Source organism: Chrysochloris asiatica, unplaced genomic scaffold, assembly GCF_000296735.1.
Source record: "Chrysochloris asiatica unplaced genomic scaffold, ChrAsi1.0 scaffold00341, whole genome shotgun sequence".
Taxonomy (NCBI): Eukaryota; Metazoa; Chordata; class Mammalia; order Afrosoricida; family Chrysochloridae; genus Chrysochloris; species Chrysochloris asiatica.
Genome location: NW_006408859.1, coordinates 2,126,190 through 2,143,587, shown reverse-complemented (window position 1 = coordinate 2,143,587; position 17,398 = coordinate 2,126,190). Strand labels below are relative to the sequence as shown.

Genomic DNA, 17,398 nt, shown 5'->3' with positions numbered 1-17,398 from the left:
AAATATTATTCTAAAAGACAACCCCTCCTAATTAGCAAAATGAAAACTATTTTCCAAATCTCCTTTAAAAGGTGAATTGTATGGTATATGAATTTTATCTCCAAAAAAAAGGCTCTGTTGAAGATCCTTTAGGCAGGTTTGTTTCTTTCCCTCTGTCATTGTAACTCTTCATTATTTCTTTAACTGTGCACAGAGCTGGCTCATATTTAGGAACACATCATACAAAAAAAAAAATCTCTTTAATACTATCATCATACGAAACGCTATCAGAAATGGAAGGAAACTGAGACGACTGAGGGCAGAAATGCCTCTTGGCACCCACTTTCCCCATATTCTGCATCACATATACAGTGTGTGAATATTAGCGGGAAACTCAATGTTTTTTTCTTTTTTTTTGCTAAGTGCATAAAGTTAAAAGTGACTATACTCCATGCAAGTCTGAACCAATACCACCACCTTGTTGTTGCTGTTATTAAGTGCTGTTGAGATGATTCCAGCCCATAGTGACCCTGTATAGGGTTTCCAAGGAGCAGCTGGTGGGCTTGAACTACCAACACTGCAGTTCAAACAACCTTGCAGTTTGACGCAATAGCCCACAGCGCCACACCAATGCCACCTTAATGCTCTTTTTTTAAAGTAAGCGGACAGGTGAAAAAGTATTACTACTAGGGTTCTAGTTCGTACATGCAAGGGTTTATTCAAACAAAACATGTTTAAGCATGTCTCTGTGATCAGTGAATGGCTGCTGACAAGTTCTCATTAATATACCTGTCTTAGCTTTGGTAAAGTCAAATAAAAATAGTGGCTTTATTATTTTGTTACAAAACAGGGATTTACAAATTAAAGTTATTTGAATGGCTTTGAAATGATGAGGGGTCAAGATTCAATTCTATTTATCAAATAACTGAATGTAATTACAAAGGTAATTTATAGGGCCTTCTATTACCTTTTGAAATCTGTGCAATTAACTTTATTCTTTGATGTGTTCAATGTAAATTATATAATCAGCACAAGCATTTGAAATAATTGGTGTTCTGGGATAAATGGGATCTCTTTGTATTGCTTCTTATAACTGCATGTCAATCTAGAATTATCTCAGAATAAAAAGTTTATTTAAAAAGTTGACTGACAGTTAAAAAACAAATCTGCAAACAATTACATTCAAAGCACTAAGATAGTGCTTGAAGGTAACTTGAACTAACTCTTTTATACTGTGTAGGTGGTATATTCCAGGAAGGGGCTCTGGTAGGTTTCAAACACCATTCTTGCAGTTAGCAGTTCAGTGCTTATCTTAGGAGATAATATAAAAGACCCTACATACAGTGTTGCACCAGGACTCCTATTATTATCATGTATATTTACAAACAATTTATTAAAAAGAACAATTAAAGGCCTTTACTAGATTTCTTTTTTCTTTTTTTGTTTTTTAAATGTTTTATTGTGAATTATATGATAGTTTATGTGGGAGAACTTTAGTTTTACATTCATTCCATCGTATATCATTTCATTGTCATGGTTCCAATCCCCTCCATGCATATCAACCACTCAAAGGGTATATCCCAGAAACCCACCCTCTACACTTCCCCCTCCTCCCCCCAGTTTTCGGCCCACAGTCCCTTTCCCTCTCTGGGTCCAAAGTCCCCAGTCGCTTCATCACTCCACATCATCATCTCTGTCTCTATCTCAGGCATCTCTGTTTCTCTGGGTAGGGTCCCACTCTCGGCTCTTCTCCATTGATGGTTCCAGAGGCCTCCGTTCCTATCCTGGAGAATTAATCACTCTCTTCCTTGTTACAAAAACATCTACCTTTGCATTTCCAACCCTCATAGTCCATCCTGATAAGCATTATTCACTATAGTATCACGAGTTACCCATCTGTATCTCCTTTCATCAGCTCCACCCAGGCAGACTGAATAGTACCTACCAGAGATTCTGCCTTCCGCCATGCTCCCTAGCACTAGGTTCCCTCTTGAAAGCTTGTTAGCCAGTCACTTCTTGCCTCTGTAGTCCTCCTCTCCCCATTTGAGTATGCAATGTCCAAGCTGCCCTTCTCCATCCACTTTGTGTGTGGGGGTGTGTGTGAATGTTTCTTGCTGTGAAGATTTGTTCCCTCTTTTGAGTCGCTGCTCCATAGGTATAGGTCAAGTTCATCAGACTGTATCACCTAACTCTACTTTTTTTTTTTTCCCCCTCTTCTTTCCTCTCCTGATTGAGCTTCGATCATCCAGTTATCCGGTCCAGGTCACGTGGGTATCATCTGCAAGTGTGGGTGTTCCTGTGCATATGTTCTCTCTTTCCATCAGCCGGTAGCTCCACTCTCCTCTCGAGTCCTCCATGGTCGCTCCACTGACTCTGGGCCCAAGAGTCCCCAGGCCTCTTCACACTGCTTGCCAACCAGGTCCCCAACTGGGTCCACAGAAGTCCACTGAACATTGTAGGGCTTACCTTGCCGCTTCAACCCCGCTTCCCCCCATCGGTGATGTGTGTGGTCACCAATCAGAGTGTGCATTTCCATTGAGTCTTAGTCTTGGAAGGGGGTTTGCGTTGAGAGGACCTGGCCACTTGCTTTGATGTTTCCTAGGGAAGCGATTTGTTTGTTCTTGTAGTAACAGTCCATCTGCCTCCATTCTTCCTGCAGGTCTTTCTTTCAAGAGGTATCCTTTATTCTTCTAGCCACTCCAGGCTGGTCTGCTCATCCTTTCAAGTGGAGATTTCTCATCTCTGGAGATCTAGATGTGGTTCCGGTTTCTACCTAGAGTTTTATATATTGCAAAGGCTCTGCAAGAAGCCTCGTTCACTGGGTACGCTGTAGCCCCATTTTAGGTATTCTAATCAGTCATAGGCAGAAGACGAACTTACAAGCCTTCTAGTGTGGTGTTTCTGACTATTCCTTTCTCTCCCTCTCCAGTGTCTACTCTGAGCTGCCTGGTCAGGGAAGCGCCGGAAGTCCTCCTAGATTTCTTTTTTAAGTCATTACTCTGAATTGTCTTCACTCAGTTAAAGAAACCCAAACTATGAAGAGAAAATCATCAGTCTATTAAGTGATACATGTCTAATCATTTTTAAAGGTGGCCTGGTGGGAAAATGGGTTTAGTGAAATTGGGCTGCTCACTGAGAGGCTGAAAGTCCACACCCACCATCTTCTACAGCGAGGAAGACGAGGCAGTGTGCTCTGGCCCACAGGGCTGCTAGGAGTCAGAATCCACATACCGGCCGTGAGTGGAAACATTCTTGGGCTTACCTCAGCATTGTCCATTGCTGCTTTCAGTATACTGGAGTGTGCGTTCACGGCCTGGACTGCAGCAGTCTGAGCTGCGATTGCCTGGAGAGTGGTGCGAGCAGTTTGGCTCAGTGCATCTTCTAAGCCCTTGGCTATAGCTGAAAAAAAAAAAAAAGAATTCTTAAAAAAACACAGGTCCCTACCCTCATACATAGATCTTGTTTTAAACCTTTCCTCTTTCCCAAGTAATGCTTCTGTTGAATTTCTCAAAAATGTTAAAAATAAAGAAGCAAAAACTGAACATATGATTCAAATTTTAAGAATCAAAGTTTCACTTAAAAGTGTAGCAAAATATCGATTGTTACTGATCTGGAAGATGAGCATGTGGGGGGGGTTTCATTATATTATTTTTACTTTTATGGGTAACTGGATTTCTTCAAAATAAAGGGAGTCTCTGGCTTATTTCATGCTGGGAAAGATCTGCTAAAACAGGCAACATTTCAAAAGAAAGCAACAAGGTTTAAGACCCTACAGTTTGTTTTACATACAACCAAAAATTCTGACTCATGGTGAACCTCTGGCTTTCTGAGGCAAATCTAGAATTTCCCACAGAGCCACTAATGGGTGGGTTCAAACAGCTAACCTCCTGTTTGCAGTACATCAAGTAACCATCACATCACCCCGAGGCTCCTAAAATATAAGATATCAGGCAGAAAAAAGAAAAACATGAAAACAAAAAAGAAAGGCAGCTTGGAAACAGACAAAGACTAAATTCATAGGAAACACAGTGTTTAAAGAACTACTGCATAGTACAATGAAATTTCTTTTTTTTTGATGTTTTTGTTAAGTGCCATCGAGTCAGTCCTGACCCACAGCGACCCTGAACAGGGTTTCTGAGGCTGTAAAACTCCCGCGGAGTGGCTGGTAGTTTTGAACTGCTGACCTTGAGGTTCGCAGTCCGACTGGTAACCACTACGCTACCAGAGCCTTAATTAAGTCTCAAAGGATAAAGACAAATCACTTAGATGAGGCAGATCACCAGCATGGAGCCATAATAGTGTCCCAAAGGATTCATGACCATGTGGCTAATTAATAAATGAAAAATAATGGGAATTGTTACAAACTCATGACTGGTGACAAATCAATCTATCACTGTGGCAGGTGGTACTACAAAAGCAGAGAGAAAGGACCATGATTGGGATACATATACAACAGCATATTATAAAAACTTACAGGATTGGTTCTGGGGTATGACTCATAACCACACAACCCTAGTATTCAATTTCCATTAAGGGAATACTGAGGGAAGTTCCCTAGGGCAAGACTCAGGTAGTTATAAAATAAGATCTTATTTCTAATGATATTACTAAATTATATAACTGTAAAATGCTGAATTGACAAATTTGTTGTATATTTTAAAAATAATTTAAAAATCAAAAATATCAAAAAGAAACCTCAAAATAAAAAGGGGTGATTTAAGATAAACTGCAAAAGTGGAAAAAAAGTTCACTTGAAGAAAGGCAGCCAGTAAGAATAAGAAGATAATAAGTTGATAACAAGGGAAAATATACTTGGTAGATGAAGCTAAAGCCAAAACATATGCAGAGGCTTTGCACAGGGATGAACAAATGGAAGCTGATAAGCCAGCCACAAGTGGCATCTCTGTAACAAACAGAAAGGAAACATAAGTAATGAGAAAAATGGTTGTAAAGCATAGAATTAATCTGGAGGCAAGGGCACAAAGTAAGACAGGGCTAGAGAAGTAAAATACGGTATTTAAAGTTCCCATAACATACTTGAGTTAATGGTGGGAAATCCATGTGCAGTTAATAATGTACTGTATCTAGAGAGGGCAACACACCTGGAAAAAGAGGTGACTAGGAAAACTGCCTACTGCTTCAACCCCTTTAAACTCTGCTCTGGTCTTGATAAAAATTACATGAATATAATGTTGTTAGGTGCTGTCGAGTCGGACTCATAGTGACCTTATGCATAACAGAATGAAATGCTCCAGGGTCCTGTGGTAGTTACACAATCGTTGCTACACTTGAGACCATTGCTGCTGCCACTGTGTCAACCCATCTAGTTGTGGGTCTTCCTCTTTTTCGCTGACCCTACACTTTACCAAGCATGATGTCCGACTCCAGAGATTAGCCCCTCTTGATAATATGTCCAAAGTATGAGAAACGGGGTCTCGCCATCATGGCTTCTAAGGAGCTTTCTGGCTGTACGTCTTCCAAAACAGATTTGTTGATTATTCTGGCAGTTCATGGTACTTTCAATATTCTCCTCCAATACCCTAACTCAAATGCATCAATTCTTCTATGATCTTTACTGTCCAACCTTCACATGCATGTGAGGCTACTGAAAATACCATGGTTTTGGTTGGGCATACCTCAATCCTCAAACTGGCATCTTTGTTCTTTAAAGTAATTACTTGAAAGAGGTCTTGAGTAGTATATTTGTCTAATGCAAATATATCATTTGATTTCTTGACTGCTACTTCCATGAGTGGTGATGGTTGATCCAAGCAAAATGAAGTCTTCCATAACTACAATCTTTTCTCCATTTATCTAGATGCTATTTACTGGTCCAGTTGTGAGGATTTTTGTTTTCTTTACATTGAGGTGCAATCCATACCGAAGGTTGTGGTCTTAGATCTTCATCAGTAAGTATTTTAAGTCCTCTTTGATTTTAGCAAGCAAGGTTGTATCATCTGTATATCGCAGGTTGTTAATGAGTCTTCCTCTAATCCTGATGCCACATTCTTCTTCATATAATTCAGCATCTCAGATTATGTGCTCGGCATACAAACTGAATAAATACGGTCAAAGAATTCAATTCTGGCACACACCTTTCCAGGTTTTAAACCAATGTCCCCTTGTTCTGTTTGAACAACTGCTTATGTACAGGTTCCTCATGAACACAATTAAATGTTCCAGAATACTCATTGTCTGCAATGTTGTCCATAGTTTGTCATGAGCCACACAATAGAAAGTCTCTGTGTAGTCAATAAAGCACAGATCTCTCTGTAACAGATTCTCTGTCGTCAGCCATGATTAATCTGATGTCAGCAATGATATCCCTCATATTCCACATTCCCATCTGGAACCTCTGGCTTTTCCCTGTCAATGCACAGCTGCAGCCATTTTTAAATTATCTTTAACCAAGTTTTAGTTGCATGCGATATTAATGATATTATACAATGATTTCCTCATTCCATTGGGTCACCTCTCTCTTTGGAATGGGCACAAATATGGATCTCTTCCAATGAGTTGGCCAGATAGCTGCCTTCCAAGTTTCTTGGCATAGATGAGAAAGTGCCTCAGTGCTGTATCAATTTGGTGAAAGAGTTCAATTTATATTCCATCATATTCCGGAGCCTTGTTCTTTGCCATTGCCTTCAATATACCCTGGACTTCTTCCTTCAGTATCATTGACTCTTGATCATATGCTACCTCTTGAAAAGGCTGGACATCGATCATTTCTTTTTTGCACAGTAACTCTGTATTCCTTCCACCTTCTTTTGATTCTTTCTGCATCATTCAATATTTTGCCAATAGAATCCTTCAATAATGCAAGTCGAGGTTTGAATTTTTTCTTTAGTTTTTTTCAGCTTGAGAAATGCTATGTGTGATTTTCCCTCTTGGTTTTCTAATGCCAGTTCTTGGCACATTTCATTATAATATTTGTCTTTGTCTTCTCAAGCTGCCCTTTAAATTTTTTGTTCCACTCTTTTATCTCATTTCTTCCATTTAGTTTAGCATCTTGATGCTAGAGAGCAAATTTCAGAGTCTCTTCTGATATCCATTTTGTTCTTTTTCTTCTTTTGTCTTAATGACTTTTTTTGCTTTCTGTTGTTGTTGTTATGTGCCATCGAGTCGGTTCCGACCCATAGCGACCCTGTATAGGGTTTCCGAGGGTGTAAATCTTTACGGGAGTAGAAAGCCTCATCTTTCTCCCGCGGAGCAGCTGGAAGTTTCGAACCGCTGACCTTAAGGTTCGCAGCCCGATTCGTAACCTATGATATTCTGAATATCATCCCACTACTCTTCTAGTCATCAGTCATTAGTGTGTAACTCATCAAGTCTGCTCTTGAGGTGATCTCTAAGTTCAGGTGGGTTATGTTCAAGGTCTTATTTTGGCTCTAGTGGATTTTTAAAAATTTTCTTCAGCTTCAGCCTGACCTTGCTTATGAGCAATTGATGGTCTGTTCCACAGTCTGCCCCTGGCCTTGTTTAGGCAGATGATATACAGTTCTTCCACAGTCCCTTCCCAAAGATGTAGTCAATTTGATTTCTGTGTATTCCACCTGGTGAGGTCCATATGTACAGTCGTTTTTTATTACAATGAAGATGTCTCTGGTCTTGCAAAACTCTATCATACAATCTCCAGCATCATTTCCAACTAGTGATCCTTCCTCTTTGTTTCCAATCTTTGCATTCCAATCATCCAATTATCGGTACATTTTGATTGCATGTTTGATCAATTTCACACTGAAAAAGTTGACAGAATACTTTAATTTCATTATCACTGGCTTTAGGGGTTGGTGCATAAATTTGAATTTATTTATTTATTAACATCAACTGGTCTGCCTTTAGATGCATGGATATTATCATATCACAGGCAGTATTGTCCTTCAAGACAGATGTTGAAATGTTCTTTTTGATGATGAATAGGACATAATTCTTCAATATATCATTTACAGCATAGTAAACCATGTGACTGTCAGATTCAAAATGGCCAACACCAGTCCATTTCAGCTCACAAATACCTAGGATATCAATGTTTATATGTTCCATTTCATTTTTGACAGATGCCAACTTCTTTACATTCATATTTGGACATTCCATATTCCGATTATTAATGACTTTACAGCTATTTCTTTTCATTTTGAGTGGTGCCGCATCCGTAAAGAAGGTCCCAAACTTTTACTACATTCACGTCATCATGTTCAACTCTAATTTGATGAGACAGCTCTTCCCTAGTCGTATTCTGAGTGCCTTCCAGCCGGAAAGCCTCATCTTCTGGCACTATATCTGACAATATTCTGGTATTCATCATGTTTCAATATTCTTGTGCTGACAAGTGTTCCACTACTATTCATTCATAAGATTTTCAGTGAGCAAACATTCGGAAGTAGTTCCATATCTCCTTCTTTCTAGTCTGTCTTAGCTCAGCTGAAACCTGCCACCATGGGTGACCTTGCTGGTAATTAAAATACTAATGGCACAGCTTCCAGAATTAAATAACACGCAAGCCACCACAGCATGACAAACTGACAGACGAGTGATGGTGGCTATAATTCACTGTACTCTAATTCTTAATGAAAATCACACACACATTTTTAAGTTTGGAAGAAATTTAAGACGCAACAGGCAAAATTCTGAAAGTGTTCACTTGCCCAAGAGTAAAAGATAAGAGGAACTGGAAAAAGAAAGTCATTCTAAATTTTTAATCAAGTCCCAAGTGTCCATATGATAACAGGAGAAAAGTGAAGAAAAATATTGATTAGTGTAAATAGTGATCTCAACTCAAAACAATAAAAAAAATTCACAAAGAATTAAGAGGTGACATAAAAGTAAACAAATATTTCACTTATCTAGAAGTCATTTGTTCAAAATTCTCAACTATTTCTAACATGGCCAAGAACTGAGGGAAAAAACAAACAAACAAAAAACTAAGTCAAACTAACACATAACTTATAAGATCATTCTGACTCTTCTCTTCTTACACACAATATTAACAAGCTTGGTTCCCGCAAGTAAGTCACAACCAACAAATTAAAGGGAAACAGGACCCACTAATGGCAGGACTTCAGCACTAATCACAATAAAAGCAAATGAAGAAAGTACATTATGGAATTTTCACCAACTATACTGTTGACTTAGAATGACCCTGTCTAGGGTCTCTGAGAAGCAGCTGGTGGGTTTGAACTGCCAATCTTGCAGTCACACCGATCTTGCAGTAGTGTTTAACCTACAGCGCCACACAGAATACCCCTTATCTGGGTGACAGAAGATCAGATGGAAAGAACATAAATGATAAAATAAAGGAGATGAATAGAGCAAGACCACTAAAGAAAGAGAAAGAGACGACAGCTAGCTGATAAGAAACTTGTATTGATGGTTTAAGAAGAAAGCAACTGAGAGACGATCCAAAGCACTTGAGAATTGTTTGGTTTACATACACTCAATTTTAACTTGTTCTTGTTTTTCCTGTTGTGCAAGGCGAGCTTCAACTTCTTCAGGTGGTCGTTCTCTTACAGAAGATGAGGATGCTTCCTCTTGCAGCAAAAGTAAATAAGAGGAAATCAAATTTCAGAACAGAATTTCAATTGCTAACAGGGATACAATAACATCATTTGTACCTGCCAATTAAAGCAACTGAGGACATCATCATTCTTAATGATTCCAAAATGAAGATACCAGATCATCCCCTGGTTTTTAAACATTTCATCTGAAGACGTAAAACTAGTATAAATTTATATTTACGTAGTGTCTAGGTATTAAATAATTCTGTTCAGCATATCATTTATAAAACAACAGTATATAAATCATTAGACTACCTGTAGTTGCAGGTGTGGGTTTTCCTTCATGGAGATCAGATTTTATGGGTTCTTGATGCTGAACCGCAGGAGCTGGGACCGATAGTGTATCACCTGCTGCAGAAATAATTTGAGCTGCCTCTGTAGGTGCTATAAATATATGTTACTCATGTATTTATAGTTTCCGGGGTTAACAGAGACACACACAGGAATCTACTGCTCCTATAGTTTACTTCACGTGACACCTTCAAGACACAAATGTATGTACAGACACTATTCAAACACACAAATAGACCGAGCATCTGCAAACTCCCACAGAAAGGACACTGGTTAGGGAAGCAAAAAAAAAAAAGTCTCATCAGCATCCTCTGTATTTTCAACCACCACTAGTTACCTCAGGCAAGGCTTCCAGTAACAGTACTAAAACTAAGCAGATGAGAAATGGACATAATATTTACACCACATGGAAAAACAATAACCAAGGAAAAGTGGTCCTGTAGTGATCATTTTGAAGGAGCTCTGGTAACACAGTTGTTACGAGTCAGGCTGCTAACCTCAATACCAGCTGTTCTGCGGGAGAAAGATGAGGGTTATCTGCTCCCGTAAAGATTTACACCCTTGGAAACCCTGTACAGGGTCACTGTGAGTCGGAATCAACTCCACGGCACATAACCACCACCACCACCACCACCACCATCACCAATGATCATTTTGAAGAAGACTTTGAGAAGAGTTGTAAGAGATGAAAAAAACAGGTATAACAATAGGTGGTACAAGAGAAAAATGAGTGATGTAATAATGTGGAGCAGGGGAAATAAAAATCAATAAAATGGAGAAAAAGATCTTTAAAATAGACTGAAGGCTCATTTTAAGACACAAAAAGTAGGATCATGGCAAGATCTGCTAACTCCCAGCTTCTGCCTCCCACTAGTAGATGACTATTACCACAGTCAGAATGATGGTATTAAAAGTCAGCTATCAGTCCCCTGGGCTCAGAACCTCCGATGCCTTTCCATCTCAGAACACAAATAGGCACAGCCACCAGAGGTTTTCTGCTCCTTCCTCCCTCTTGCCCCTTACTCTCGCCACTGTAGCCTCATTTGCTCCTTGCTGGAACATCAAGCCTTGTACTAGACTAGTTTACTCTGTTCTTAGGATGCTTTTCCCACCAGCTTACTCTCACATGGCTTACTACCTCAACTCTTACCAGTTTTCACTCAAATGACACATTCTACGTGAGACTTTCCTTATGTACTCCATATAACATTGCAATATTCTCTCACATTTATCACTGTGTGACATCCTATACATTTTACTTATTTAGATTATCTCTCCCCCCTCATCTTACCAATTATCAAAGTTTGTTTTTTTTTTTTTTTAACGTTCTATTTTGTCCACTGTTATATTCCTAGTGGCTAGAAAAATATCTGTCACATAGTAAACACTCAAGTGAATACTTGCTGGGAAGAAATGGCGGTAAAGGAGGGTCGATAACTTCATGAGGACAGGTAAAACAAAGGAGAAACATAAATTCAAAAGCACACCAAACATAAGTGTATTTTTAATTATGGTAAGGTTACTGCAAAAATCACAAAATATATCTGGAACATGACGAGACATTTTTATCACTAAGAAAGCAGAAAGATAAAATAACTGGTGAAGAGAGAGTGGGAAAGAGAAAAATCTTAAATCTAAACGAGGAAAAGGCTAGACATGAAGAAAAAAACATGAAGGAAAAATAGTCTGTTGTAGCAAAACTATTCTTGCCAATACCCTCTCTCTCAGCAGATGCTCAGGATAAAACCCAATTTCTAAAATAAAGGCCAAAATTTTAAGTGGGAATACTCTTTTCTGAGAGGAAGATCCTTTCATAGGAGAGGTATTCCTCTTTATGTGGGTATAGATACATTAAAACCATTCATTTCCTAATTTTAAAAGCATGGTTCTAAATATAGGTACCTGTTGCTGAAGTTGGAGTGTCTCCCTTTTGTTTCTGGAGGTATGAGGCAGGCTGTTTAGATCCTTTCATTGCCTCGGATACACTAGAGATTTTTAGTGGACCAGACTGAATCTTGGAAATGAAAAACATTTAACATTTCAGATACAATAGATAGATTTTAAAACATTTTTTAATGTAGCACACAGCAATTTTTAATACTTCAAAAGTCAAGTCTTTCAGGATAAAACAGTTATCAAAGTTTTCAGCATAACGTATTTTCTTAGCCATCATTACTAGAAAAATATAGTTGACAAGTTTTTATTAGAAACATTTGGACTCTATCTTAGTAGTATCTAAGGCTTTTCTTAGAACATATAAAAAAGTTCCTTTACATATTGAGAAGACCATTTTAATTTCTTTTCTAAATCAAATTATGATGTCAAACATATATTCAGCTAGAAAAACATGAGTTTTAGAGGCTCTGAGCAAAAATGATTTATTTTTGAACTCTTTTTGTTTCTTTAATCTCTAGGATTCACACCAAAACTGTGCACTAAAATAAATGCTTTATTCTTTTCTAGATACTGCTGCCTTAAGTTGAAGGCACTGTTCCTTAGTGGGAGCACTAGAAGATATACTAGAGACAAGTATTCAGTAATAGAAATATTTACCCACCTATGTTGTCCCACTTTTTTTCCAGATATGGAAAGTAAAAATCAGATATTCTTAGATTACTACTCTAACATTAAAAAAAAAAAAAAAAATTTTGTCACTACGAGAAACTAGAAATTTATCCATTATTTTTTAAATTTTCTCTATTTTTTTTAATTCATGAAATACATGCTTACTTTAACAAGCAAAATGAGCCAATGGTTTTGTCTCTTTACCACTCCTTTCCCTTCCAGCTCTCTTAAGTAGTGATCCTTTTACCCCAAGCTAAGTTCAGATACAGATACAACTTTTCACTTAAACAAATTAAGACAGGTTTACAGTATACAAATTACCACATTAAGTTCCTTTTCCATTTCTTCTGGGTCACAGAAATTCTTTTTAGTTACAAAATACCCTAACGTAAGATATATCCTATAACTTAGTTAACAAATCGCCTATTTAAGACCATTCTATTTATTTGCTATTCTGTTGCTACTACAAACAACACAGCAATAAATATAACTGTTGTTGTTAGGTGCCATCGAGGTGGTTCTGACTCATAGTAACCCTATATACAAAAAAATGAGCGTCTGCCCAGTTCTGCACCATGCTCAATCAACTGCCCATTGTTGCCACTATGGCGACAACGCATTTTGTTGAGGATCTTCCTCTTTTTTGCTGACTCTATTTCACCAAGCAGGAGGTCTTTTTTCAGGGACTACCTGATCACATATCCAAAGTATATAAGCATTCTGGCTGTACTTCCCCCAAAACAGATTTGTTTATTCTTCTGACAGTCTATTTGATATATTCGATATTCTTTACCAACACCATCATTCAAAAGCATCAATTCTTTGGTCATCCTTATTCTTTACAGCTTTTGCATGTATGTGAGGTGAATGAAAACACCATGATTTGTGTCAAGTGCACCTTAGTCTTTAAAGTGGCATCTTTGCTTCTGAACACTTTATAGAGGTCTTGGGCAGCAGATTTGCCCAATGCAATAAACAAAGATTTAAAAAGACTGAGCAGAGAACAAAATACGGGCCACCTACAGAGATGAATCCAAAAATTCATTTGAGAGCATGCTATTAGTTTTAATACACAAAGCAAGTCAGGGAAAGTGCTAGTTTTGAGGTGGGGCATTATGAAACATGATGAGTTATCCAAAGTGAAAATATACAACAGGTTGGCTCAAGTGGACTAAGGAAAGGCCAAGGCTATCAGGAGAGAGAAAGGAACTATCTACAAAGAATGGAAATAGAAAGCAAAGAGACCTGATTTGAACTTACTCAGCTTGCCTGTAACTGCTAGAACTGCTAGCTAGCAGCTATTTCTCCTGGGTCATGTAGATTAAAGCAGACCCATGCTTTTTAGAATGTACCCACAGGATTTTGCTCCTTAACTACCGCAGTTGCAAAACTATGCTCTTCACCCAGTACAGAATTCTATAATAAGGTCTGTAACTCAAGAAACCATGCTAAAAGACACGTCTACCCAGAGTCTAAGAAAGAACTGATGAGTCAAGTCCAGCACAAGGAAATACATAATACCAATTCAACCAGACTCTATGCTCTTAAAATTTTTTTTTCTTTTCAGGCAGTTGTGTTTGAATGAAAAGAGCTTTGATCGTGCAATGGTAAAAGCATTCAGCTGCAGTTTGAATCCACCAGCAGTTTCTTGAGAAAAAGATGTTGTAATCTACTTTCACAAAGTCTTACAGCCTTAAAGCTATGGGTCACTTCTACTCTGTTACATAATAAGGTTGTTATGAATCAGAATCAACCTGACGGCAGTGAGTTTGATTTGGTTTTGGGTGATGAATGGAGACTAGTTTAAAAAAATTTTTTAAAGTTTGGTGGAGTAAAAAGGTGTAACTGAAGAATATATGCACAATGCTGGCTTATTAGTCAACAATAAGTACCTAGATGAAAATTTTTTAGCTTTGTATGGTCTATGTTACTGTTGGAGTCCTGGTGTGGCTCTGTGGGTTAATTCGCCAGACTGCAAAGCCATCTAAACTGCAAAGTCGGCAGTTCAAGCTCACCAGCTACTCTTCAGAAACCCTATACAGGTTCACTGTGGATCGGAACTGACTCAATGGCACCTAACACAAAGGTGTTGTTAGGTGCCATTGAGTCGGCTTCAGCTCAGAAACCTGTATAGGGTTTTCATGGAGCAGCTGGGCTTGAACCATCAACGTTGCGGTTAGCAATCCAATGCTTATCCTACAGCACCACACAAGGACTATGTACGGTCTATAAAGAGCCATAATTAACTTTAACACAGGAGCACAGTGGCACTATAGGACAAATAACGAACTGTGAACCACAAGGTCGGCAGTTTGAGTGCACCAGCCATTCCATGGGAGAAAGATGAAGCATTCTGCTCCCACAAAGATTTAGAACCTTGAAAACTCTACACAGGGTTGCCATGACTCAGAACCGACTGTAAAGCACTTAACAGCACTATGACAAGTGGGTTCTGTGTTAATGACCGTCCTACACTTATGTTTTCGTGTTCTAAATCACAGCTTGACAGCTGCATAGGTGCCACAGCTGTCACGAAGCCGTCTCCTCCATTTACCCTCGTGTCTGCACAATGATTTTCTATGTGGCACACACTACATGACAGCACTCTAGGACTCAGAGGGATAAAAACTCATCTGCACAGATTAATGTAAATTCAATTTAAAGAGCACAGACAAGCATACATCTGGCAAGTTTTACGAAATTATACATACTAAATATTTTCAAGATGAACAGAATCCCCACAGAAACTTGCTGTTAAAATTATTCCATAGGATACCCATAGGATAAACTGAAATACTGTTGAAAATGAAAACTCTTACCGGCTTCTTTGGCAATGGAACATCATAAGGTGCAGAACCAAGAATCATTTCAAAGAGTTTGTCAGAGTAAGGTATGGTCTTCTCGACACTTTCTCTGAAATGGGAATCCCATTTGGCATACAGAATAGTGCCACCAACACCTCCACCAACAAACAAAAGGCCAGCTCCAACAATTTTGCCAGCAGTCACACTAAAAGTGAAAAGAAAAAAAAGAAACATTTCTATTTCTTGGCTTTCCCAAAGCTATTTCCCTCGGCCAATATAAGAGTCTCAAATATCTCTAATGTTACACTCTATCACTGACTCAGATACAGCAGCCAATTTTATCACCACAGCTAAACATCATCTGGAGGACTGGTGTGGCACAATAGGATACGCACTGGACTCCTATGAACCCGGTTTGAATCACAAGATCGGCGGTTCAAATTCACCAGCTGCTCCTTGGAAACCCCAGACAGGGTTGCTATGAGTCGAAACCAATTCAGCGGTACTTAACAACAACACACAACATCTTTCCCCAATTTGTTTCTAAGAATAGAAAATAGTATTTTTCAATAATCTATTACCCTTGAATGGCACATTTACAATTGATTTACTTCTCTGCATAAATTATGCCTAAATAAAAATAAACAAAATCTTAAAATAAAACTATTGCCAATGAGTCCACTCCAACTCACAGCAACCATACAGGACAGAGCAGAACTGCCACATAAGTTTCCAAGGCTGTGATCGTTACAAAAAAGATGATCACATCTTTCTCTCCCAGAGCAGCTGGAGGTTTAAACTGCTAACCTTTCAGTCTTTCAGTTAACAGCTGAGTCAGTCTTTCAGTTAACAGCTGAGCGCTTAACCACTGCACCACCAGGGTTCCTTATTTATTAATGTGTTGTTAAGTGCCACTGACTCGTAGGGTTTCCGAGAAGTAGGCCAGTTTGAACCATCAACCTTGTGGTCCAGTGCTTTATCCCACAGCACACCAGGACTCCTATTGTTGTTGCTGTGAAGTGTCGCCGAGTCGGTTCCGACCCATAGCTACCCTGCATAGGGTTTCCAAGGAGTAGCTGGTGAGCTTGAACTGCCGACCTTGCAGTTCAAACGGCTTTACAGTCTGGCACATTAACCCACAGCGCCACAACAGGACTCCAGGACTATTACGTAACTAAAAAAAAAATTTTTAAATAGTAATATGTAGACCAAGAATAATGAAGCAATCAGTCCTTTAATACTTAAAACTCGGATGTTCATATTCATGAGACTTCCCTTTAAAACCAAAATTAACAATCATTAACTTTCAAGTTGAATCTTCCCTTAAACATTTCTAATACACCCTTTACAAAAATGTTGTTGTTGTTGTTGTTAAGTGCCTTCGAGTCGGTTCCGACCCATAGCGACCCTGTACAGGGTTTCCGAGGGTATAAATCTTTTCGGGAGTAGAAAGCCTCATCTTTCTCCCGCGGAGCGGCTGGTAGTTTCGAACCGCTGACCTTATGGTTCGCAGCCCGATTCGTAACCACTACGCTACCAGAGCTCCTTTTACAAAAATAGGCAATACAAATATAAAATTTTAAGTAATTTTAAAGTCATAACTTGCTGAGTTCTGAATATAAATGGATTTGCTATAGAATAAAAGGTAACACATGAAGGGGGGCTGCTTTGTATGTCATTCAATTACCAAAGAACCAAAAGAATTATCACTATAAATTTTCACCCATATATAAATAAGGTTCCAGAGGTAACCCAAAGATACTACACAGCAAAGCTCCATTATATGTACTACTACTACTACAAAAAAAAAAAAAAAAATGTAAGCAACTCTCCCCATATTCAAGGAAATACACACATACAACAGCCCTTAGCAGCACAGTTTAAAAGTCTAATAACAGAAAGACATACTACATACCCAGAACTGCTTGATGTAGAGTATCTACGGCATGGTCGCAGTGGACGAAGGACAAACTTTCCACAAAGACAACTCTAAAGGAGAAGAAAACATTACAACCGATATAGCTTAAACAATCTGGGAACTCTGAGAGTTGGTAACTCAGAAAAAACACTTTTATTACAAATGTGTTCATTAAACAAAAAATGTTACTTTCAGAAATCAATTAACCATGAAATGCATTTGTAGACCCTTAAAATTATAAAGATGCTTTCTATAGCCTGAAGCTATATAAAATTACTTTTAAGAAA

The 17,398-nt window shown here is 38.5% G+C and overlaps 1 protein-coding gene across 1 annotated transcript in view; it reads right to left on the bottom strand.

Annotated features, from left to right (window-relative positions):
• The window catches only part of IMMT (inner membrane protein, mitochondrial), a 30,909-nt gene extending 13,736 nt beyond the window's left edge, over positions 1-17,173 (bottom strand). The window contains exons 1-6 of the mRNA XM_006875868.1: positions 17,109-17,173; positions 15,209-15,398; positions 11,727-11,838; positions 9,789-9,884; positions 9,411-9,506; positions 3,242-3,378 (exon numbers count right to left, since the gene is read on the bottom strand). Of these exons, the coding sequence (XP_006875930.1) occupies positions 3,242-3,378; positions 9,411-9,506; positions 9,789-9,884; positions 11,727-11,838; positions 15,209-15,256 (489 nt within the window). The 5' untranslated portion in view covers positions 15,257-15,398; positions 17,109-17,173. The remainder of the gene's footprint in view (positions 1-3,241; positions 3,379-9,410; positions 9,507-9,788; positions 9,885-11,726; positions 11,839-15,208; positions 15,399-17,108) is intronic.
• Positions 17,174-17,398: the final 225 nt, after the last annotated feature.